The sequence below is a fragment of the Lissotriton vulgaris genome, chromosome 3_1 (assembly GCF_964263255.1).
Source record: "Lissotriton vulgaris chromosome 3_1, aLisVul1.2, whole genome shotgun sequence".
In the NCBI taxonomy this organism is placed as follows: Eukaryota; Metazoa; Chordata; class Amphibia; order Caudata; family Salamandridae; genus Lissotriton; species Lissotriton vulgaris.
In genome coordinates, this window is record NC_141689.1 from 671156753 (window position 1) to 671183257 (window position 26505).

The 26505-nt window shown below is 46.1% G+C and overlaps 1 protein-coding gene across 16 annotated transcripts in view; it reads left to right on the top strand.

Annotated features, from left to right (window-relative positions):
• PPIP5K2 (diphosphoinositol pentakisphosphate kinase 2) overlaps positions 1-26505 on the top strand; it is a 1400407-nt gene that overhangs the window by 1115812 nt on the left and 258090 nt on the right. For 6 of the 16 annotated variants that reach the window (XM_086960985.1, XM_086960978.1, XM_086960984.1 and 3 more), the window contains one exon: positions 14415-14507. The exons of the other annotated variants lie outside the window; for them this stretch is intronic. In XM_086960985.1, coding sequence (XP_086817111.1) covers positions 14415-14507 — 93 coding nt within the window. The remainder of the gene's footprint in view (positions 1-14414; positions 14508-26505) is intronic. 16 annotated transcript variants of the gene reach the window in all.

The following is a 26505-nucleotide window of genomic DNA, read 5'->3' on the forward strand; positions in this document are numbered from 1 at the left end:
GAAGTTGATGCCTCCAGTGCCAGCCTTATTCTAATAACTGACGACTCGGAACAACATCGGTCGACGTCAACTTCAGCACCAATGGAGCCCAGATATTATACATAGTTGCCTGTTCATTTTTAAGAGGTTTCAGGCAGTGGAGAAGAAAGGAGGGGTCTCTGGAACACCAGCTGAAAGCTCCTTGTGAGCAATTGGACTGGTATGACTAGCTAGGAGAGGACAGTGGACCTGGCACATGTGGCTATGGAGAAGGGGGCATCTTATGCCATGGTGGTGAGGTGGGCAGCTGAGGTCCTGGACCTATAGTTTGCCTCGGTGCAGGTCAAGACTAATCTCTTGACCGAAGTGCTTCAACCTGGTCTTCGTCGTCCGAACCCCTTTTGTCCTCTAATGAAGCCAGATGTCCTTCTAGGCATGTGGTCTAAGTCTAGTACAGGGGTTCCTGTGAACAGGACAATAGCACGCTGCCATCGCCCTGCGTTGGGTGATCCAAGTTTTATTTATTTATTTATTTTATGCATTTTTATATAGCGCGGACTTTACCGGAAGGTGTCAGAGCGCTTCACAATAGGAACGTTAATGATACATGAGGAGAACATTACAAGTGAACAAATTACAAAAGCAAATTATAAGTTACATGAGGTAAAAGTGAAAATTGTGAGCAAACAAAATGCAAGAGGTAGCAAACGGTGCATTACAGGAGGAAAAAAGTGACGTGTGCAAGTTACAAAGGCGTACAAAGTACAAGTAAATGTATAATACTGCAATAAATGGCAGACACTCAAACACAAGAACAAACGTTACGTAGGCAATGGTGGCACTTGTGCAAGTATCTAAAGCAAACAAAATGTAAGAGGTAGCAAACAGTGTGTTACAAGAGAAAAGTGATGTGTGCATGTTACAAAAGGGTACCAAACACAGGTAGAAGGATAATACTTCAATAAATGGCAGACCACTCAAACCACAGGAACAGCACCCCACAGCTGAGAGCTTGGTGGTTCAGGCTTCAACGTCCCATGGCGCGTTCCCTTCTGCTCCCCCGAATAGAAAAGCCAAGAGACTGGATGCACTTGGAAAGAAGAGGTTGTCTTTCACCAGCCTTGCATTGCTGTCATGCTTATTTGGCTGTTTCTCGCACACTTCATGGGAAATGGTTGAGCAAGTGCAGCCACAGGTCCTGGAGGAGGCTGTGGAGAGCAGCTATGACTTATTGAGAAGTGGTGTAAAGCAAATGCATGAGCCTCTGTAGGATGTATGTCGTTACAACGCATACTTTTACTCCGCATACCATTACAACGCTGTATTTACAACGCATACCGCTACAACTCATAGCGCTTTGGGGTGCTGGATAGTGGTAAGTATAATTTACTATTCTAACTCCAGTCCCCGTGGACCCTAGGGAAGGTGTTGGATAGTAAATTAAACTTACCTCTTATCCTAGAGCGCCCCCCAGCGCAATGCGTTGTAACGGTATGCGTTGTAATGCCTGCGTTGTAGTGGTAGTGCGGAGTAAAAAATGCGTTGTAACAGGTGCATACCGCCTCTGTAGTCAGTAAGCGTTTCACACAAGAAAGAACTACACCATGTGAGTATAAAAATACTTTGTATTTATTAGTACACTCTAGACACTAACATTGGTATATTTCCTGCCCATAGATATCAATTACACATCAGTAATAATTCAGAAAGACGTAATGAGCATAGAAAAACACATAGGGCCCAACCATGGGGCCGAACAATATACTAAATAGTGGAATGTGAGGTACGTACCAAAATGGCAATAGAACCCAAGGTTAGAGGACCCCAGGGGAAACACAGAACAACCCAAGGTGCGTAGCTAGGAAGCCCCAGGCACCCGGGTGTAGAGTGGTTACACCGGGTCGAATGTCCATGGATAACACAGGGTAAAACGTGGTTGCAATTTTACAGTTCTAGGACTCCAAAAGTACCACTTGGATCAAGGAAGGTTGGAGAGCTACCCCACCCCTGGATAACCCAGGAACCAAGATACCTACACCAGTGAGCCCAGATGCATAGGGGTGTATTGGAGTAAAAAATGCCTGTAGATGCCAATGGACTTTAGTGGAAGATCAGCAGCTACAGTGTCTCGTGGATCAGGCTGGTGGAATCAGGACAAGGAATTCACAGAAGAAGAACCTGAAAGCAGAGGGCACAGAGTCCAAACCATCCAGAGGTGACCAGGAGGCACAGGAACACAATACCAGCCCTGGGTGGAGGTTCTTGCTGCAGCATGGTGAGGAGGAAGCAGCAGCTGTGGAGCACAGGTGACCAAGAAGGAGTGCAGGGGACGATGCAGGAGCACAGGAGCTGTGCGCGAGCTGTCTCAGCGGTCGACGAGTGCAGGAAGGTCAGTGGCTGACAGGACCACCAACAAGCCTTGGCAAATTCAAACAATGGTTTGCGGGAGAACATGCTGTGTTGCAGATCGGCAAGGTCTGTGTGATTAACCCATCACAGATAAGTCAGGGCCGGCCCTCAGCATGCAGGAGAGCCAGCAGGAATCGATGGAGCCCTCCTGAGGACCCTCTGGCAACAGGCACAGGGAGTCGCAAGAAGGACTCAGCAGCACACAGGAAATGAAAGCCCACGATGCAGAAGATGCAGGCTGTACATAGTTCTTTGTACTGTGGAGTGCTGGAGGCTGGGGGTTCTTGGAGCCTGAAGATCTTTTGTGAGGAGAGTCAACAAGCCTTGGTATCGACAAACAGACAAGGTGCACAGGGAGATTCACGTTGGTTGAAGAGGGATTAATTATAGTTGCCCAAGTTGCAGGGAAGACTTGTCAGGCCTCTGGAGAACCAACAAACCACCACCTGTGTTGCAGAGCCAGGCGATGTCTGTGAGACAACAGGATCAGCACATTGGTCTTCAGCGTAGAGGCACCTGCACATGCAGGAAAGTGACACCTTCACTTCAAGGGAGATTCCTTCTTGCTGAGATGCAGGTTGAGCCCTTGGTGACTCGAAGGATACACAGCCACAGAGTTGCTGAACTTGAAAAGCACAGGCACGAAAATGCAACAGAGATATACCCTCTGGAGCAGTAGGTCCTGGCTTGAAGCACAGCAGGGTTTCAGTGTCCATCAACAGCAGTCTTTGGACAGTCTTCCGATGACAGGCAGTCAGATCTAGAAGTTGTTATCAGGATGAATCTAAGGACCCACTGTCAGGGGACCCCTTAAGTAACCCTAAATAGGGAAGGACCTTTTCAAAGGTGACCCACCTATCAGAGGGGGGTCAGGGACGATGCTCAGTTGGCCTAGCCAGTCAGATTCTCCCAGGCGCCAAGATTCAAGATGGCAGAATGAAGTGACCACCTATAGGGGCTCTGGGCACTTCCCTAGGGAAGAGCTGGACAGGGGGTGGACGCTCCCCTGTCCTTTGTGTAGTTGTGTGCCAGAACGGGAGACAAGGGATCCTGAACTGGGCTAAACTGGTGTATGCAAGGTATGCAGTCTGGTGGCGCTGGGAGGCGCCCCCACCATACCTAATCCTAAAGAAAAGGTGGTCTCACCTCTCCTTCGCAGGAAATCCTTTGTTCAGCTTCCCCTGCCTGAATTAAGCTCAACAACAGAGGGGCAGAACACTGTCTAGGGTCGGCAGGAGTGTGGGCTGGCAGGCAGACCCTGTAAGGCTACACAGATAGATATTGGGGGGGGGGGTCCTCTAAGGAGCCCCCAGTACCTGGTGGTATGCAACTAACACTGGAATCAGTGTAGTTGCATGATTCCAACATGTTTGATGCAAACATGACCAGGTTCGGGGCAGCCATTATGTAGTTGGACATCTCAACTTGCCAGTGTACCCTACATAGCTTATAGTGGCTATCCCACACTTGCAAAGCCTAGAAAATGGAGTCTGGGACTTGTAGGGGAACCTCTGCTTGTGCAGAGGTACCCACATACTTGGAACCATGCTCCCTCCCTTGGACTGAAGGGCCTACCTTAGGGGTGACTTATAGGTAAAGAGAAGTGCAGTGACCAGGATATAAGGGAAACTTTATATCCAAAGTGAAAGATGCAAACATCATTTCATGCAGGCTGCACTGGCAGCTCTGCAAACATAGTTTGCATGGTCCCCAGTATGCCAATCATGGGGTGTAAAACGTACTTACCAGAGAATTTAGAGAAGAGAGCACTGCAATTGGGATCCCTGTAAACTACACTCAAAACTTTGACACCAAGCAAAAAGTAAGGGTAGCTATGCAAGAAAGATCCAACTTTCCTGCATTCTCACAGGCAGTGAAAGATAAAGCAAATGTCACCATTTGGTGCTGCTTAAATACAACTGACTCGCTTCGTAGACCGGTTACGTCGAAGGTGGCCTTCTGGTGTCACACTTGGTTGATAACATCTGGCTTCTCGGTGATGTCTAGGATGACCTCATGGACATGTCATTTCACCGGACTCATCTTTTTGGTGAAAAGGCAGAATTGGCTTTGGAGCATTTCAAGGAATCTTGTGCTACGGCCAAATCCTTGGGCCTCTCGGTTATACCTACTCTTTGCCCCTTTCATGGCAATTGAAGGGGTTATCAACCTCGTAAGCCATACCCCAGTCTCCGTCCTGCACAGACTCCCCAAGTTGTGTGAGGTCATGTACACAGTACATTAGGACCTTGTGGGAATGATAGCCAGAAGTCGTCTGCCACTTTGCCCCCGGCAGCGGCAGCCTCCAGCAGCAGTAGCCTTCAAGCATTCCTAGTTTGGTTCTGCAGGACCATGTCACTCCAGTTGTAAGGAGAATTCATCACCTCTGCTGGAGGTCCATAACATCAGACAAATGGGTCTTGCAGATCATTCAGGATGTCTTTTCCCTTCCCTTTTTTTCTTGTCCTCCTCTTTTACCGCCAATTCAAGAGCAGCTAGCGAAGGATCATTTCTTATTACTCCGAGAGAAAGTTTCAGCTCACCTGGCTAAGTGAGCTATAGAGATACTTTTGATTGCAGAAGTAGACAGTAGTTGTTACTCCTGCTACTTTCTGATACTGAAAAAGATCAAAGATCTACATCCTTTTCTGGACCTTCAGACTGTCAATCTCTTCCTCAAAAAGGAGAAGTTCAAGATGCTCACGTTGGCACAGGTCTTGTGTCTGCCCTAGACCAAAGAGACTGGCTGGTAGCTCAGGACTTGCAGGATGCATATTTTCACATCCTCATCCTGCCGGCCCACAGGTGTTATATGCCGTTCAGGGTAGGTCCACAAGCACTTTCATTTAACCATGCTACCCTTTGGCCTTACCAGTGCCCCTCAGGTGTTCACTAAGGTGATGGTGGTGGTCGAAGCTCATCTGCGCAGGTTAGGGGTATCAGCCTTCCTTGGCGACTGGCTGTTGAAGGTGCCTTCTCACCTCCTGCATTTGCTGGGATTCTCTATAAATGTACCGAAGTCACACCTGACTCCTTCTCAAACACTCCCTTTCATCAGAGACTTTGTGGACACACTGCAGTTTTGGGCTTATCCTCCCAAACATCGAGACCAGGATATTCAGGTTAAGGTACCGATATTTCTGCCTTTATCCTGGATTTCGGTGAGAATGACTCTGAGGCTGCTCGGACTCATGGCCTTCTACATCCTGTTGCTAAATTATGCCATATGCAGGTTCTACAGAAGGACCTGAAGCTCCAGTGGGTGCAGCATAAGGGAAATCTCTCTGACAGGGTTCAGATCTCGAAAGAACTGCAATAGACCTGCAGCGGGGGTTAACGAACCGCGATTGGGTCAGAGGCAGAACCCTCTCCCTTCCTAGAACAGATCTTTCAGTAGTGACTGATGCGTTACTCCTGGGATCGGGTGGCCATCTGGGAGTGGTGGAGCTCAGGGGGCACTGGCCTCCAGCGGAGTCTCTGCTTCACATATACTTGTTTGAGCTTCGGGCGATCCGGCTAGCATTGAAAGCATTTATTCCCTCTGCCAAGGGGGAGTTGGTGCAGGTGTTCATGGACAACACGACTGCCATGTGGTACTGTAACAACCAGGGCAGGGTGGGGGCCTGGACTCTTTATCTAGAGGCTCTACCCCTCTGGATATGGCTGAAACAGCAGGTCTTGAACATGGTAGTTCAACACCTGGCAGGCTCTATGAATGCCAGGGCTGACAAACTATGCCATTGATTCCTAGCGGATCACGAATGGTGTCTCCACTCTGAGGTGGTTCATTAGTAGTGAAAGCCTTGGTTAGCCTCCAAAGAGAATGCAATGTCTGCAGTTTTGCGCGCTGGCATTTCCAAGGGAGCCATCGCTCGTCAACACTTTTTGTTGCGAATGTAGCCCAAGCCTCATGTACGCCTTTCCTCTCATACCACTTCTGCCCAGAATTTTCCAGAAGATCAAGAACAACTGGGCCCAAGGCATTCTTGAGGCATCGGACTGGTCACCTAGAGTCTGGTATATAGAGCTTCTTCGAATGGGCACGATCCTCCAATCAGTCTGCCTTTTCGGGAGAATCTTCTGTCGCAGTAGCAGCAGTGTCCTCCACCCGCACCTGTTGACTCTCTGCCTCCTTGCTTGAAGATTGAGCCGTGACAGATAGCTTTCGACTTTCCTCCCGAAGTATCTAATGTAATCTTGGTGGGCAGGCTGCTCTCTACTAAGACAGTATACACCAGCCTATGGCAACATTTTGTAAATTATTGACCAGGAAGGTCTATTGACCCTCGTTCTGCTTCTTTGTCTAATATTCTTATTTTTATTCTTACCCTTGCCCAGCAGGCCTCTGCTTTAGGTACTCTTAAGGGTTATTTTTCTGCTCTGTCAGCTTTCTTGTGACTGCCAGTCCAATCCTCCTAGTTCAAATCCCCTACTGTAAATAGGTTCTTAAAAGGGCTTATACATATGTTTCCACCTATGTCCTTTATCATGCTGCAGTGGGATCTAAATCTAGTTCTCGCATATCTCATGTGTGCTCACTTTGAGCCTTTACACAATTGTCCCTTGTGGCTGCTTAACATCGAGACAGCCTTTCTAGTAGCGATAAAACCTGCCCGGAGGGTGAGTGAATTGCAGGCTTTGTCATCCAAGCCTGCCTACTTTATGACATTCTGGGATAAGGTGGTGCTTTGCAGATGTGCCTTATTTCTTCCAAAAGTGGCGGCTCCATTCCATCTGGGTCAATCAGTCTTTTTGCCCTCCTTTATTGCTCACCCAAATCCCTGTAAGGAAGAGAAGCGTCTCCATCGTCTGAACCCAAAAAGAGCATGGTCATTCTACTTTGACTCCACAACAGAATTCCGGGAGGACGACCAAGTCTTAGTGGGTAATGTAAAATGGTCGGGCAGTGCAGAAACTCACCATTTCAAGCTGGGGCGCGCCAATTCTACGAGGGGGAAGGCTGCAACCATGGCATTGGCCCGTGGAATGCCAGTCCTGGACATCTGCCAGGCGGCAACGTGGGCTACATTGCACACATTTTTGAAACACTACTTACTGGACATTGCTAAAGGATTACCGGCTCCAGGAGGGGTCGCAGCGTTTCACAGCACGCTGTTCTAAACTTCAAGCTCTCACAGCGCCGCTGGGTTCCTGACGTTGTGGTCGCCCCCGCCGCCGAGCAGCACCATCGCACGGCCGCGGAGCGGGGCGGACCACAACTCCCAGCCTGCCTTGCTCCAACACCGCCCACTTCCTGCACACAGCGCTAGGAGGCGCACAAAAGGAGACAGCTCCCGTAGTGGAGCGGGGGACATTGCTAAAGGATTACCGGCTCCAGGAAGGGTCACAGAGTTTCACAGCACGCTGTTCTAAACTTCAAGCTCTCACAGCGCCGCTGGGTTCCTGACGTTGTGGTCGCCCCCGCCGCCGAGCAGCACCATCGCACGGCCGTGGAGCGGGGCGGACCACAACTCCCAGCCTGCCTTGCTCCAACACCGCCCACTTCCTGCACACAGCGCCAGGAGGCGCACAAAAGGAGACAGTTTCCTCCGCGTCGCGGACGCGCGCGGGCGGCGCCGGGCCTTCTGTGGCCGTCCGGGGACGACGAGGGACGGGACGGGCCACCCCCCTTACGCCCAGGACCCAGGATACTAGATCAAAATGGGTAAGAGAAAGTTACCCTCCCCTACTGTTGGTGGGACACCTAAGGTTAAGGCACCCAGGAAATCTAACAGCATTCTCTCCTTTCTTACTTCGGAGGTGGGGAAATTGACTACTGAAATTGCTAGAACTGAAGGCAAACTGGGATTAGAACCAACGCTGACTAGCAAGGAGGGCATATGTCAACCGCAAATTGGTATTACAACTATCCCTCTTGAACCAAGAATTGTTATTGCCCCGCCAAAGGAGACAGCGATACCCCCCACCCTTGCCACTGCTGAGTCCAATGGGGTGACCCCCAAATTTCCTAGTACAGCCGGAGTAAACAGAGTCACACGCACAAAGCAAACGAAAAGACAGTACAAGAAAAAGAATACGAACAAACCTAAGGGAGGAAAGGGCACAGTGGGCTCACTGGAAAATGCTATTAGAGACATGGTGGAAAAAGCAATTACTGAAAAGATAGAGTCCACACTAACAAAAATAGCTTCAGACATCATTGACGTTTTACACCAGTGTGTTGATGGTATCTTAAGGAAATGTGAGCGCCTGAATGTATGCCTAAAATCTGCTGAACCTGCCGCTTTTGACTTCAAAGGGAATACACCGGTGGGATCAGGTCCTTTATGTACTCAACCAACCAGTGGTTGCAAAAGACCTAGGGAAGAATCCTAAGTAGCTAAGAGTGCGGTAGCCATCCTGTCCTCTGGCCCAGCAACCACCCTGGCAGATGCCCCCAGACCAACAGGAGGGATTAATAGGTCTTCTAAACCTGTGACTCCAGGAAAACAGAAGTCACCCAACTCGCCCAAACCTGTACGTCAACCCATAATTAATTTACCCCCCGAGGCTGCGCCTTTTGTAGCCATTCTGGTAAATGTTCCCCCACTTAAGCCAGGAGAGTATGAACAATCGTCTCAACTGCTAGCCAGGGCCAAGTCTTGGGCAAACACGACTTGTTCGGGAGATAACGACATTTCTGATGCGATTCTTTCTGTCCGGCGGGTGGGCTGGATAGGGCGAACAACTAAATCAGCAGAGGGTGATTGTGTGATAATAAATTTCAATAATCCCGGGGAGGCTCGCAGACTTTTATGGGACGCTTCGCCCCTTGAGGGATTAGATGCTGGGCCCCGTGCTGTACCCTTGGGCTTTTTCTATCCTACTATTAAACCCCACTTAAATTCGAACAAGGGTCACGCCCAAGGCAAGGGCCACGATAGGACACTTACCCTGCCTATTCAACCCGCCTTCACTCGCCAGGAACCTGATTATAGCTGGACTACGATTAATAGGACGACTAACTCCAATCTTGGCACACACACACCAATGTACTCAAACAGACCCATACCCTTGCACAATAGATTCATGCCTCTAGTCCGGGCGGCTGAGCATAATTGACGCCCAGCTAATAACGATCCTTTGCCCACACCACCCATAGCGAACAATCCCCTTTTAGGAAAATGTAGTAGAAGGCCTAAAATCATAAGTTGGAATATAGCCGGCCTTCGATCAAAAAGGGAGGATAGTGCATGGCTGAATCTTCTAAATCAATATGATATCATAGCCTTGCAAGAAACCTGGGACTGTAACAGCAACTTCTGAGTACCTGGGTACACATCCTACTTTGTCCCAGCTACTAGATCACTCAGTGGCAGGGACAAAGGGGGCCTTATGATCCTGATCACTGTTCATCTGGCGGGATCCGCCAAACAAATAACCACCGGCTCGCCCAATTTCTTATGTCTAGAAATTAGTCTAGCTAATGGCTCCAAATTCATTTTTACCAATTTTTATAATTCCGTATTAGACGGAGATTCTACTGAGCATCTCTGCTCTTTACAGCTTTTTCTGATCAATTACAAAGAACGCCAAACTACCTTTACGCACACTATAATCATGGGAGATTTTAATACTCATCTCTGTGGGCTTTCCTGTCATATTGAAGATACTGATTGTCCCACTTCAGCCCACTACCAACACTTTGAACACAGCCCTAAAGGTTATGCCTTAGAAAATCTTTTATCTAGTGTTGATCTTTATGAACCTGGGTTTAATGATAACAGCGATCGCGTTATGACATACAGCGCTAGAAACTCTGAATCCATAATAGATTATATTTTTGTTTCCCCTTGTTTATTAAGTATGGTTTTCTTTTATAACGCAGTTGTGGCTGTGTTTAGTGACCATAACCCAGTCATCCTTGAGCTTGCTAACTCTGTTGGTTTACTCAAGGAGGGAATTAATAAAACGATAGCGCCGGCGGTGCGGTCCACGGACCAAGGTAGAAGGGTGAAGTGGTCTAAAGTAGTTCCTGTAGAGTTTTTTAATAATATAACATATAAAGCCCGCAAAGAAATCGATATCTGTCAAGACAATTCAAAACAGGGGGAGGAAGTGATTATCGCCTTTGCCACCATGTGTGCTTTAGTCTCTGAAGAACTAACTGTCAAACCCAGAAAGAACGCACAACCACATAAGGGCTGGTTTGACAGAACCTGTTCAAAAACACACAGTTGCCTCCTGGAAGAACTGAAAAAATCACCAAGGGACAGGGGGGAAGTTGTCAGATTAAGAAAAGAATACAATACCACTATCCGTGCACGCAAAGATGCACTTAAAAAGGATGCTTGGGCCAATCTAATGGAAAAGGCAACTTTAAGAGACAGTGCTAGCTTCTGGGCCATCATAAATAACCCTCTTTTTTCCGGTGAGGCAAATGACAACTTGGAGGCTAATATTAGTGAGGAGGACTGGTTAGCGCATTTCAAAACCATCTATGGGAGCGATCACGTATGTGAAACACCTACTCTTCTCATAAATAACTTCCCCAAGTCAGCACTCTCATTCACCGTGGAAGAAGTAGAGAAGGCCATTATTAATACCGTAGGGAAAAAAGCGCCAGGCCCGGATGGCGTCCCAGCTGACATGTACAAGGCCAACACCTCCTTCTGGGCTAATATCTTGACTAATGTTTTTAACGCCGCCACCAATCACAGTTTGCCTGTCTCCTGGTCACACGCCACCATCATACCCATTTTCAAGAAAGGCCAAAGGGGAGACCCGAGGTGTTACCGCCCCATCTCACTCATCGACTCTTCCTTCAAAATCCTGGGGAAAGTGATACTGGCAAGGATTGATGAGTGGGCTGCCAACAACAATATTCTATCTAACGCCCAATATGGGTTTCGAAAGGGAAGAGGGACTGAGGATCAGTGCCTCAACCTACACCTGATCCTAGGTAAATACACAGTGGCATCCAGCGGAACAATTTACTTAGGGTTCATGGATTTGTCCACAGCCTTCGACCTTGTGAATAGGTCCAGGCTGTGGGAAATCTTCTTGGACCTGGGGATGGACCATTCTTTGGTTTACTTTCTGGCTGAGGCACACCGGGACCTAGAAGCTTCTATCAGGATGTCACAAGTCCACCAGAGGGGTGCGACAGGGGTGCATCCTCGCCCCAATGTTATTCACACTATATATAAACTATCTTGAATCCACATTGGAATTGGCAACATTAGACGTCCCGCGTTTTGGAGGACTGTCCACCCCGGTCCTCCTTTACGCGGATGACGCCGTGCTTGTGGCACGCACCCCCCTTGGGCTACAAAGACTATTGGCGGCCTTCGACGCCTTTATGACCTCCCTTGATTTAAAAATCAACACAGACAAGTCACACGTTATGTCAGTAGGCGGGAGAAAGTACAAGAACTTGAAGTCCTTTTTTTGTGCCAATACCCCAATTTCTAGCGTAAAAACTTTTACTTATTTGGGGATGGTCTACGACGACAAGGGCACCTGGGTACCCCAAATAACGGTCAAAGTTAACGCCATGAAAAGATCTGCAGCTGCTATCGCCGGTTTTGCGAAATGACTGGGCGGCAAACCCACGGAAGCAATGCTAGCACTTTATAGAGCGAAATCTATTGCAGTAGCAAGGTACGGGGCTTCCATTTGGGGTTACACTAACAATGCAGAAGCGATCCAGGTAGAAGAAAACAGATTTTTACGTATGCTTTTAGGTTTGCCGCAATCCACGGCTACCTTCTCCATTCATACGGAATTAGGCCAGGGGTATATAAGTGACATTATCAAACAGTCCCCAATTTTGATGTGGTTAAGAACGTGGCTGAATTCTAACTTAACCCTGAACCATACAATCATGAGGGACTGCTTACGCTTGGACAATATGAAAAATATCCTGTGGCTTGCATACATTAAAAATACCCTAAGCTCCCTGGGCCGCCCTGATTTATTCTGCAAACCTGAAGGTATTGTTAAAGATGACCTGGAATGGTTTAAAGTGACTTTTATTAAATTGAGAGAGATAGAGCGAGAGAGCCGCGAGCTTGGGAAACCCACTGTGAGGGAGCACTATATTTCTAAGTCCACAATGGCCATTGAACCTTATTTAACGGTCGTGTCAATTCCGCTACACCGCTGGTTACTAACTAAACTAAGACTTAACCAGATTCATCTCCTGTTAAATGACTCCAAGGTGTGGGCTAAGCCCGAGGATTTACCCGTCTGCAAATGTGATTGTTATTCTTTGCAGGACACTATACATTTTATGTTTTTTTGCAGTATTTACGCCTTGCCTAGGAAAAAATATATTGTTCCGTTGCTTAAAAACAAGGGGTTTGTCCAAGCTAAACAAGCTCTACTTTACTTAAAAAAGCTAGACTCACCACTAATAATGTATAGTGTCGCAAATTTCTTGGTAGCTGCTTTTCGCCTTAAAAAACGTACCGGAAACAGACAACATAACATCATTGGCGATAACTTATGGAATCATTGAAAAACTGTTGTACCTTTTAAAACCTGTAAATATTTTAATTGTTCAATTTTAATAGTGACATCTATTCAATGCAATTGTATGCCCTGATTATGTATTTATGTCTGTGTGCTTTTTATGATTTGTTATGAATCGAAATAAAGTTATTTTGAACTTGAAAGAAAAAAAAAAAGTCCGTAGGGACGAGCATTTCGCCCATTTGGTCCTGCAGGACGTTTTAGCCTAGAAAATCTATCCGCAGAGCACCACCAGGAAGTATGGCTTGGGTATCTATTCAAAGGTAAGGAATCTTCAGCTAGAAGTCTCTGTCAGATGAACAAGTTACTTACCTTTGGTAATGCATTTTCTGGTAGAGACAATATCTAGCTGCAGAATCCTTACAGACCTACCCATGCCTCCCTGCTCTGCGGACTCATTTATAGGGCTAGGGTTGTTCCCTTTTACAGTGCCCTAGTTGTGACTCACAGTAGTCAGTACACTTCATGGCTCTTCAGTTCTGGTGTGGAAAAAGTGAAAAGGAACTGACACTGCGTACCTTGGTGCTGCCTATATAGATGAGTGCGACATCACAACCGATGCCAGAGACACCAGCGACATAACGTGGAGCCAGACGGAGCCATGCAACGGCGCGCAGGGGTACTGCCCATGCAAAACATTTCTGGATCCAGTCTGACGTCTGGTAAATTCAAAGGTAAGGAATCTGCAGCTAGATATTGTCTCTACCAGATAATGCATTACTGAAGGTAAGTAATTTGTTGAGTAAATCAATCACTAAATAAACATTATTAAAAAATGTCATAAACTGATAATACCACATTGAAAAGTAATGAGTACCATGTACAAGTAAATGGTCTTGCCACAGACCCAAAAAACCTTATGTCCAAGCCTTAAAAAAGGAGACCGAAGTTGCCACGTCTGTTTCGATATCGAGTCCTCATCTGTTAGAGTAGGATTCTTTTTTTGCTCTAAGCATTTATACCCTGAATGTTTGTCCCGCACATGTTGATTATATTTGTTAGAAGAGAACTTGGATTGTGGTATCAGCAAACTAGTAGATCATCTTGGGAATAGATTCACACTGAGCTATTTGAGATCTGCTACTGTAGGGTCAATGGCTTATCCTTCACTGTTTCCTAAGTTTTTACATTTTTGGTCACCCTCAGTTACTGGCGATCAACTGAATCATATGTGTTTTGTAGCGCTACCGATATGCCTCTGATTCTAATTAAAATAAAATTAGATTTGTGCTCTGCTTGTGAGGGATTGGAAATCGTGTTCTTAAGACTTCTGACAGCCACTAATGTTAAAGAAGTTTATTAGTTTAGTTGAGTATAATGTATTGAGGACACCTTAAGTAACTGATTAGAAATGCATGATTGCAACGTTATTTGATTTTGTCAGGTAAGTGCACTTTTTCAGTTGTTAGCCTAATAGTGATAGTAGTAGAAGCATCTGTATTCGCAGAGATCTCCTCTGCAATAGGTGTCTTGTGAATCTGCTCCATACCCCTCCTGCCATACAAAGGAAAAAATGCACACGTTCACATCAAAATATTTCTCCTCTGCAGAGTACCTCTCACAGAAAGAGGGGTGGAAAAAAAAACTTTATCATTCTGGGAAGGGTAAAGAAAAGAGGCACCCTGGGACCTCTCAAGTAAGAGGTAAGGCACCCCCCTGACCCTGCCATCTACAGATCCCAGTTGTTTCCAACCTTTTAGAAGCGCTGAGCTTTTTTCACGTTGCCTTCCCTTGTGTATGCTGCTGCTTAAGAATGCAACGTATTATCTGCATTGGTGGCTGGGCTAGACCCTTAGCCTAGTGTTTCCCTTAAGCTTTTACCGCTTACTGACAGCTGTCAGTTTCATATCTGTTCTATGGATACAAATTGCAATTACCATCTCTTGGTCACTGCCTGTATGTTAACATTTGTAAATTGGTACACTGCGTACATTGGTGCAATATGTTAAATATATTATAACTGGTACAACCATCCCGTGGCCTCAAAGGAAAATGATTTTCATGAGCTCAGTTAACGTTTGTTTGTCTTACTGTGCTACAAACTCAGTCCTGCATAACTCAATCTGATATTCTACAAAGATGACCCCTTGTTCTACATATGAAAAAAATCAGTATTTTACCATTGGATACATTTATTATAAACCCATCTGACATTTCAAAGAAAACTTCACACCAGTTTGAAAACGTATTCGACTTCCTCTCCAGACTGACTGTTGCTTGTCCTCTTAAAATGGTACTGGTATTAATTTTGGTGAAAATACAGTGTAGAGAGAATTTATATGCACAATTGCTATATAAAGGCATGAACAGTTATGTTTTCGTCCATAGTCTGCCTAATATTGTGTTTTATTGTGTACAGTCTTAAATGTGCCTCTTCGATTTAAAATTATTTTTCCTTAATTACTTAGATGCAATAGCACTCAAGGAGTGCCTATCAATCATGTATTTCGTTAGGAAATACCATTTTTTTACAGTCTATCCCTGTACTTTGGCACCTTAAGTGTGAATGTGAAATTACCAGGATCTATGTATATGACTTCAGGATTTCGAAAGTCCCTGAGCCAATGCATTCATGTGTCTTTTGCAGACTGCAAGCTCAGTCATTTATAACTGGATTTGAGATTCTTTCTTTTTTATCCCATATAATTGCTTAGGCCTCTTGTCTTTGTTTTCTTTTAGAGCATCATTGTTTGTTTTCCTTTGCTTTTGTAATTTTGTATACAATTCTTTTCGACGTTTCATTACTAATTAGTAAGTTGTGCCCTTTCATTCTGTGTCTCTTTTCTGCAAATTATTTAAGAAAATCTTTGACTCCCTGGCATTATGGATATCTTTAAAAAACAGCATTTAAAGTAAGTTACTTGAACCATCTGTTCCTGCCAGGTCTCCCTAGAAGGTCTATCAGGCTCTGGCTAAATGCTCTCACCAGGTAGTCTGTGTTTTGCCTAATAAAACTTACATTAGTTTGTTAACCCTTTCATATTTGTGGTCCTCCCCATCCTGCAGTACTTCTTGGTCCCTAAGCTAATGCTGGCAAAACCCCCCTCAAAATTACTTCCTCATCATGTGCTCTAAACGGTGAGTGCTAGGGGAGCGACCACCAACAATCATCTTTGTTATTGTGGTTGACCCTTTTCACCACAAACTCAAGAGGATGCAAGATATGAGCTTAAACCTAAAGTGTTTTACAAGCTTCTTGGCTTCTGAATTAAGTAAAAGAATCTCCTGTCTTCAGCACAAAGGTTTATGAAAGGAGCCGTAATTTTCTAACACCCTTTGCAATTCCTAGTATTAGAGTGTGTGTCCTATTTGTAGACCCTGTCACCTGAAAGAGTTCTGCAGATTTTTCCTTTCATGGGTTCATTTTCTGGAGTCTGATGCAGTTAAGAATAATCACAATGTTGAGACTACGGATTCAACCACCTGATTGATTGCCAGCAATGCATCCCATATCTGCTTTTGTGTTTACCACCAGGGAAAGCTTTCCGAAGAGCAGTATTTCTAGTTTGCTGTAATGGAGTACCAGACTCCACTATACTTAGTCTGTGACATTTCTGCAGTGGTTTAGGTTTGTTTGTCTTATTAGTGGATGTTTAATTGACAAAATTCCAAGGGGCTTTGGAAGATCTCCTGGCTTAGCTACCTTCTCATCAACCTTGTTGTCAAGACGCCTTGGTTGTCTAGTAATCCACTGGCTAATCCTGAAAGTCAAATAACATCAATAACAGTCAATGAGTCTGAAAGGTAGCAGGTGCACCCAGTCGGATTGCATTCTTCTTTAGATGTAGTGGTACAACTGCACAGCAGGTATCCTGATGTGATGTTCTTCTTTGCTCTTTCTATGGATGTCTGATATCAGTCATATGGCTGCTGGACAGTTCTGATTTTTCAGTAGAATCCTGAAGGACACTTAGTATTGTTGTTCCCCTGTGTAGATGGGGGAGTGTTCCATGATTTTGGGCTCTGCACAGCAAATTATCTTCTCTCAGGAGTAAGCCTTCTGAACATTGGCAGATGGTCACTGCCTTTGCAGAGTACACATTCCTGGTAGGATTTTAATTTATGTGCCACATTTAGCCATACCCGAGATCTAGAAACCTTGTGAAAAATACTGAATTGCCTGATTTCCAGTGAATCCAGTAGATTACACTTTATTGTGGTGTAGTTTTTCTTAATTGAAGGCCAAGGCTACTGGTTTGATTTTGTATTTATTACAGCTTATAAAAAAGAATTTGGGTAGCTACCTCTGACTTCTGAGTCCTCTCCATGTGATTATCTCCAAGCAGCAGACTGTATCCAGAAGATGCTTTAGCTTAGCCCTTGCGTGCCTGTAGGTGACATTGTGCGACACTATGTCAACTCTGCTTCGCCACAGAAGTAGCAACCAAAGCCATACATAAGCGCCACCAATGCATCCTGACATCAACTCTTTTCTTTCCGCACCTTCGTATGCCTATACCGGGCCAGCTGCTTTGTTTTTCCCTGTCAGATGATGAGCTATTCTGGCAAAATGTTTTGACCGTGTAAGGTAAGAGGCACCCCTAAGAGCACAGTCTTTAAGTATTGTAGGGACTGCCACAAGCACATATCTGTAACAGACCCCCACGAGATATGCCTCTGATGTTTATGGTCAGGCCATGTCTCCAAACCATTTGTGGCATGTGCCCTGATGAATCTGAAGGTGATCTAGGACCCCAAACCCAAGCTGTACATCCCGAACATCAGGGGAAATCACTTAAAGGCTGCACCCACTCAGTCTGAAGGACTGGGTTTTTCTAAGACCCAGCGGTGCCAGGGGACAACACCTGAAACCTTCGTGGGTTACCTGTTCCGGCGTACAAATGACAGAGACACGGGACACTTCCTTCGACGTCAAAGATCAAGGTTTATTTACTGCAGGGAACACAGAAGTCACAAGAAGTACATCGCATGTAGGTTCTAGGAGACTGCTTCAAATTGCATCTGTGGATCGCTCCTTTTATACAGTTTTTCGTCATAGAACAACATGGCAAACAAATGGTTACAACTTAGTTCCCACAGTAAATTTCATAGGGGGTCGCTTTCATGTACTCAGGGTCCGGAACATAATTACAGTAACATCGCCAGTTCCCAACTGTAAAAGTACATCTTCTCACCATTAGTGCATTCCATTCCGGCTGTAAACGAGTTAAGGAAGAGTCAGAAACAAGTGCAGAGGAAAACAAAGATAATCAACAGATTGTAAAGAGTGTAAGGGGGTGATATCGGAAACACGATTTCAGGATCAAAGGAGACGTGCCTAATGAATGCACGGCTGAGACAATAGACCGGCACGGCAAGATGAGCCTCGAGCGAGGCCATCTGCCTTTGCAGTATCATCCCCCTCGTCATAAAGACATCATCAAAGGAACACGTGTCCTCCGCAAGAGTTTGGGAGTCCCAGGGTCACGAAGCGGACAGTGTCCGTTCGCTGGCTACTTGAGGGCAAGAAACAAAATGGATGCCGTATCTAAAATGGAACCTGTGGGTTCAAATGAAGAAACCCACGAAACAGACGAACAGTTTATGTTAGCATAGCGAAAATGCGTACACCCACTAAACTTGTCATTTGCGGTTCATAGATACCAAACTCGTCCATATTCGAACGAGTCGAAAACACCACTGACAATTGTCACGGAACCTCAGACGCTCCTTTTGCCCTCATGTAGGCAAGCACTAGTCGATATCGGAATCGATCTCGATATTCATCAGACCATCCAGATGTAGCTGCAACATTATTCTATCCATCAGCGCTTCCTTGGTAACAGGTGGCCGTCTTATACACGTTGTGGCACAAAGGCCACATAAGGCAGGACCACACTGCACACAAAGACAACACGTGAATAGAAATGCTACAACAACCCCAATGATCATCAGAATTTTCCAACCCCACGTCGACATCAGGCCCCAAAACCACCCTAGTAGCGTCCAATCACCTACGTCCACGTGTATGGACTCGGAGATCTTATGCAACTTAGAGATAGCTTGGTAGACAGTTGGAGCGTTATCAAGAATGAAAATGCAGCAACTCGAATGGATCACCTTACATACTCCACCTCTATCTGCAAGGACAACGTCTAAAACCATACGGTTTTGTAACGTCATAAGCCTGTCCGCCTGAAGCTCTGCTGTGATGTTACCAAGGGCACTTGCAGTGATATTAGCGGTCGATTCCACCACTCGAGTCAACTGTCTCAGGTTCCTACTATTGATCATAGCTCCCCAAAACGGCAAGAGACCCTTAAAGAAGTCTCCTGCCTCTTGACCGGCATTGTCCTCTTCGCTAATCACGCCTCTCACAACTCTGGTCTTGTGATAATCCGACCCAACAGTAAAAGTCGGCAGCAACAGATTCGCAATATAACAGGTGCCTGAGAAGTCACGAGGCAACCATGTATATGCGCGGTCGTAACAAACAAAGTATGTACCCTTCGCAGTCAAAAGAACAGGGGAAGAGGCCGTCGGTAAAACATATGTTTCAGTACAGGCACTCCTTCCAAGCTGAGCTCGCGGGCTTCGGCCAAGACCTTTCAGACAGAAATTACCGAGATGGGGTACGATCCAGATCGGAGACGAGCTTTTAAGCTGCCGATCACCCACTAACGTGCTATACTCAGCCTCACTCAGATCTCTGTATGCTCGCACCTCTTCCTCTGGGAAAAGCGATGCGTCAAAGATATCCCTATCTAAATCGGCAATCGCTCTTGCCAAAGGCTTGTGGTACGGGCCAGGACCATGATCTGCAGTGCGTGGCTCTCGATGGGGGTAGGAATCTAGTGCGCTAGAAAACATTGTTTGGAATGCTCGAGCTGAACCCTGGGAACTGTAAGGAAAGACCAAGTACGGAATTCCCCTATCCGTGGTATGTGGCATTAAACCACACAACCAACAGTTGGTAGTATTCATCCCCAACTGATGTTGATGAATTAGCTGGACAAAGGAGTTGTTCATGAATTCCGCACGTCTAACCTGCTCGTGTTGAGGTAAAAGATGAAAGGAATGAGGAGAAACAGTGGGAGTAGGTTTGGGTTCAGAGGAAGAAGTAGGTGAAACAAAAGGCAATGACGATTGTATTCCATAGTATACTCCACCCACCAACAACATGGAAACAGTTAGAAACAGCAGGAACACCTGACACAGAAAGCATTTGGTACGTACAACCCTATGCAGTACCGATCTGTGCGCAAGAGTCTTCTCCACTTCCGACAACTTTGAGAATTCCATCCTCTAAATACCGTCCGCAACGTTCTTGACGCACTTCGTTCTGAGTAGCGATTATCAATCCCCAGGAGTTCCTAGGAATCGATGGCCTCCGACCTAGTGTCAGGACCCAGCTAAACAGAAGGAAGTACCCGCACGGCCTACGGTCAACCCGGATGTAAGGTTCTTTTAATCAAACAATATAATACAAAATCTCCTAGCTGCGGAAAAACACACACGTGGAAAAGAACTCAGAATGTAAACAGAAACCATAATTGTTCAAAAATGTTCAAGATGATAATGAGCGGTAACGTGAATTTTCAAAAAGAGAAAAAGGCAAAAAAGATTTATTAGTCTTTGGCATGGGAACGAAGAAAATATCTGCTTCTTCGAGGACGAGTCTGCTCTTCAAATAATTGTTCAGGTTGCGGAACGGAGTCCTGTCGGTCAGACGATAGTTCAAGTCTTGAGTTCTCCAATGACAAAGGTTCAACAAAGTTATCTGATTGCACTGAAATGTCTCCTACAGGCTGAGCATCACTGAACGGCACAAAGTTCACCGGAACTTCTGTTTCTGATGCGGCGATGCCAGTCCTCACCCACGAGTCCGTTGGTAAAGGTATTGGTACCTTTTTGGTGTGGGTGGCGTGCACCCAATGCTTGCGGCCCTCCAAACGAACTGCAGTTCTCGTGGCGAGTAGCACCTGGAAGGGTCCCACAAACCTCGGCTCTAGGTTTCGCTTCCGGCCAAAATTTCTGGTCACCACCCAGTCTCCCGGTTGGAGCCGGTGGCCAGGACCCTCCGTTTGTGCCGGCAGTGCTTCGAAGACCTGTTGATGAATTAACCTCAGTTTAGCAGTCAGGTCATGAAGATAATCAATTAACATTGGGTATTCAAGACTTTCGAAAAACCTGGGTCTAGGAACCCCCCAAATATTTGCAAGACGGCCGAACACAATCTCATATGGGCTAAGCCCTACTCGAGAGTGTACAGTCGCCCTAGTCGACAAAAGGGCAAGAGGCAGAGCATCAGGCCATGACAAACCAGTCGTAGCCTGAATCTTTGCGAGTTTCAACTTTAGAGTACCATTGTACCCTTCAACCAAACCTGCTGACTGGGGATGATTGGCACTGTGGAATTTTTGTGTAATTCTAAGGCCCTTACACACACTCTTCATCACACTCCCCACAAACTCACTTCCGTTACCAGACCATACAATCCGTGGCATTCCATACCGAGGAAAGTATTCCTTCAGTAGGACTTTCGCTGTGGACAGGGCAGTATTGTCTTTGAGAGGGTAAGCTTCGATCCATCGGGAGAATGCGCAAACCACAACTAAAACGTACTTCAGGTTATTACATCGCTCTATATGGATGAAGTCCAGTTGGATTACTTCAAAGGGACATGTAGGAGGAGCAAAGTGGCCAGGGGGTGTAGGAGTGCCCTTGCCAGGATTGTACATCATACATACCATGCAATTCTTGACCAATCTCTCAGCACACTTGACGATACCATCATTCTTCCATACAGGGGACAACAACTTGCAGATACCTTTCGCGCTAATATGTGACAAGCCATGCGCCATAGTCACAACAGCTAGCACATATGCATCCGGCAACATCCACCTCCGATTCTCCGACAAATCAATCCAACATCCATTCGCATCCAACTTTCCTGTGCTCTCCTTCCACTTGGTATTTTCAGTTTCGGTGGCCTCATTCTGAATCGCTTTCACACTTTCAACAGTATCCTCACACATACCAGTTTCTGCAGGCCACCTTACCGAACTCGTCACATACATTCTGGTTGCAAGGTTTCTAGCAGTCTCTTTAGCAATCTCATCCGCAAACGCATTGCCACGACCAACATCATCCGTCACCTTACGGTGCGCACTGCATTTAATAATCGCCACCTGCTTAGGCAATGTAAGCGCGTCTAAAAGATCGTTCACGAGCTGTCCGTGTTGGATCTTTGTGCCATGCGATGTCATAAAGCCTCTCTCTCGTCACAATCGACCAAAACTATGTGCGACGCCAAAAGCATATTGGCTGTCGGTAAACACATTCACCTGCTTTCCTTTCGACAAAACACACGCTCTCGTCAATGCAATTAATTCTGCCGCTTGGGCAGAATTCTGATTCAATCTCGTAGTTTCCACAACCGTACTCAACGTTACTACAGCATACGCAGTCGTTACATCACCATTCGGCAACTTAAAACACGAACCATCCACATAAAAAGTACCATCGGGGTCTGCCAATGGAGTGTTTTTTAGGTCAACACGACCCTTCGTTTCTTCCTCAGTTCGCAAATAACAATCATGTGGTGGTACCTCGTCTCATTCCATATTGGTTGGCAACAACGTCGCCGGATTTAGGACATTGCAGCGCTTTATTTGAATGTGACTTGTCAAAAGCGTCAACTCGTAACCGGACAACCTTGCGCTCGTCAAGTGCTGAGTTTTCGTACGATTTAAGAGAGTGTCAACTGCATGCGGAACCATCACCGTAAGCATATTATCCATTACCAATCCTGCAGATTGTCGTATGGACACCGCAGCAGCCGCTGTCGCTCTTAGACAACTCGGCAAAGCTCTAGCTACTGGGTCCAAAGTCGAAGAAAAATATGCACAATGTCGCTGCTTACCACCAAATGGCTGCGTCAAAACACTCAACGCACAACCCTCTCTCTCATGAACGTATAGTGTAAACGGCTTGCTGTAGTCAGGAGTACCTAACACAGGAGCCGAACACAACGCATCACGCAATTCAGAAAAACTTTTCTGACACTCGTCCGTCCGTGGCAAAGGAGTTGGAACATCCTTGCACGTGAGGGCTACCAATGGTTTCGCTAGCAATGAACAATTGGGAATCCATTGCCTGCAGTATGACGTGATACCTAAAAAGGCACGCACATCTCTCTGAGTTGTTGGCACAGTCATTCGAGCGATCGCTGCAATTCTCTCTGGGGTCAACCTTCTTCCCTCCTTTGACAATAAGTGACCTAGATAGGTTACTTCTTGGCAACAATATTGCAGTTTAGAAGGTGACACCTTGTGATGTAAGTCACAGAGATGCTGTAACAAAGACACCGTAGCAGTCTTGCAGATCTCTTGAGTGTCCGCAGCCACCAATAAGTCATCAACATATTGGATCAAGGCCGCACCAGCCGGTAACACAAACGCGTCAAGTTGACTCTTCAGGGCTTGGCTGTAGATCGATGGACTCTCACAGTAGCCCTGAGGAGCGCGTTTAAACCTAAAACTGCGACCACCTAAAGAGAAACCGAATAGGTCCCTGCTTTCCTCAGCAATCGGAATGATAAAGAAAGCATTCTTCAGATCGATGACTGAGAACCAAGAAGCAGATGCTGGAATCAGAGTCAGTAAAGCCGTAATGTCAGGAACCACAGGGAACTGAGGAATCACAATTTTGTTCACCTCCCGTAAATCAATGACAAAACGATAAACAGGAGGCTTAGATGGATCAGTGCGTTTCAAGATAGGTAACACAGGACTATTACACACGTTTCCCCGAGTCTCCTCGATAACATCTTTCTCGATCAAATCATAGATGATCGCTAACAACGCTCGCTCACCATCAAGTGAGATACGATACTGGGGAATACGTGGCAATCGCACATTCGATTTCAATTGAACAACATAAGGAGAGATGTCAAGCAGGCCCACGTCATTGGGACCTGTTGCCCATAAAGATGCAGGAAGAGAACTCCATTCCGGTGGGAGCTTATCAGATGACAAGTACATGGGAGAGATCACTCTCTGACCCAACGTAAGCTCCACTCCCGCAGGAGAACAATACAAAGTTGCATACAAACATTTCAGCAAATCCAGGCCTAAAAGATTCTCACCACAACCAGTAGTCAAAATCAAAGGAGCTTTCAGCTCACGAGGCCCAATTGTAATGGGCAAAGGGCGAGAGACCGGATTGCTAACAGGGGCGCCAGAGAATCCAACGGAAACATTTGTTAAGCCAGACAAAGGTGCGCCAGGGAGTTTGGAGTGCATGATGGAACTTTTCGCTGCACCAGTGTCCAACAGAAAAGGCTCAACTACGCCCGATGTGGCAACTGCGACGTAAGGCCCTCTCTAATCAAACGGAACTGATACTACTCCCTCTCTTTGTCTGTGGCTGTCCTAGTAATTACCGTCATCAGTACCCTGCTCGATGTAAAAATCGTCTACATGGTACTGTGCGGATCTACCTGACGATGAACCACGCTGGTCAAAACAATTATTGGAATCCGAGGAATTGTTAGAACGCTCATTTTGATTCTGAGTAACACCACGACCTCTACCTCGCGAAGCCTGTTGAGGACCACTACGACCTCCTCTAGATGAACCACCATTATTTCGATTGCGTAAAACCGGACAATCAAATTTCAAATGACCCTCGCCTCTACAGTAGGCGCATTGATTGTATCCAAGCATAGATCTCTGCGAAGAAAAATCATTCCGCGATTGCGACCTAGCGGATTGCGATTGTGATCTATTCCGCTGTTGAGAATCATTTTGATTTGAGCGCGGAGGATACGCTTGCTGTAACAGAACCTTTGTCTTGAGATCTTTCGTCTTTTTATCCGCACGATCATTTTCCTCCTTCGCTCTATTTTCATAGTATTGAGCCATAGCCAATATCTGAGCAGAGGTAGAAACGGCCCACAAACTCTCTGAATTTTTCAATTTGTTGCCAAGTTCAGGCAACAAATTCGATACGAATTTATCCACAAACAACCTCAGACCTCCCTCAGTGCTCATATCTTGACCACTGTGATCGATGGATGCCTCCTCAAATCTCGTAAAGAAATCGGAGACATTCTCGTCCTTCTTTTGCTTACAGGCAGACAGTTTATCCCAGTTAACTTTCATTGCTGGCATAAGTGTCTTCATTAATGTAATAATTCTCTGAGGCAAAGCCGTAATTAACTGCTCAGGCTTAGCCCCACTAACCTGCAAACCGTCAGCCGCTGTAAGTGCTGCCCAATCACCACCGAACTCAGCTGCATGATCTTCATGACGTATTTTCGCCCAAACCGGTTGCGGTACGACATTGCCGAACAACATATCGATGTCGGCAAGGTTCATAATCGTAGCATCCACTAATTGGGACAACTCTTTATAGTACCCCGCAGGATTTTTGCGAGGGTCTGGCAAAGATTGCTTCACTTGCAAAACTTCCGATCGCTTCCATGGAAGGTGTATCCACACTCTCTGGAAATGTGGCAGAATAGCAGGATTAGCAGCAGCATCACCTGGCATCCACACTGGTGGAACTTCACGCATGGGATACTGACCAGGCGTTGCCATCCCCTCCTCAGTTTCGTCTTTAAACAATGCTCGGGGTATCACAGTGGGACGAAAAGATAGGAGATGCTCGATAGCACGTCGAACATTGCTACCCACAAGTATACCACTCGAAAACTGAAGCTGAAGTTATGTCTACCGGTACTTCATTTACCTCATCATTTGATATCGCTTCACGTAAGAATTTGCACATTTCATCAAACACGAATCTCTGTGTTGGCTCATTGAATTGAGAGAAAGTCTCAACAATTATGCGCGGGGGATTTTTAAGGGGATACCTAATCCAATTACGCGCCATTTTGATTAATGTATCACGTTCCCTACCGCCAGGAAGCTGACTTCGTCGTTGGGGAACATCAGAATCATCAGACCCAAGAAGCGGTCCAAAAGGAGAGTAAAGATTAGCAACAGCATTAGGAATGCATCTTCGAACAGACGGAGAAGAGGAGAAAAGTGCAGGAGCAACAACATGAGAGCTAAATACGGGAGCAGTAGGAGCAGTAGGAGTAGCCACAAGAGCAGAAGTAGCGGGAACAACAGCTTGAGAAGGTATAGACAGTGGAGCAGTAGGAACAGCAGCAGGTAGAGGAATAGGGACCGGAGGATTCGCAAGGACAGGAACAGCGACAGGCTGATTGACAGCTGCCGGAACAACAGGTTGAGGAACAGGGGGAACCACAGGGGCTGTGGTATCCTGCGCATATGGAGGTGGCAACTTCAGTAGATAGGACAACAAAGGATCCTCTACTGCTTCCTCTCCCTTCTTATCAGTACCCGTCGGTAGAGCGAGATAACATTTATCCACTGCCATACGTTGTAATCTATCAAAAATGTCCTTTTCCTTCTCTTCTTTGTCTCGCTGAAACTGCTCTGCATTTCTCATCGTTGTAACGATACCTTCCCTCTTATTACGTTTAAGCTGTTTGATTTCTTTCTGCTTGGCTTCTTTACGCCATAACCGAAAGGAATCGAACATGGCCGGCCTTGCTTTCTTTTGAAACAATTTAGCTTCAAAATTATCCAAAATTGGGGTCTCAAAACGATCATGAGGTGGCCAACGAAGGACACCGTCATCTTTAGTGTAGCGGACCCAACAATC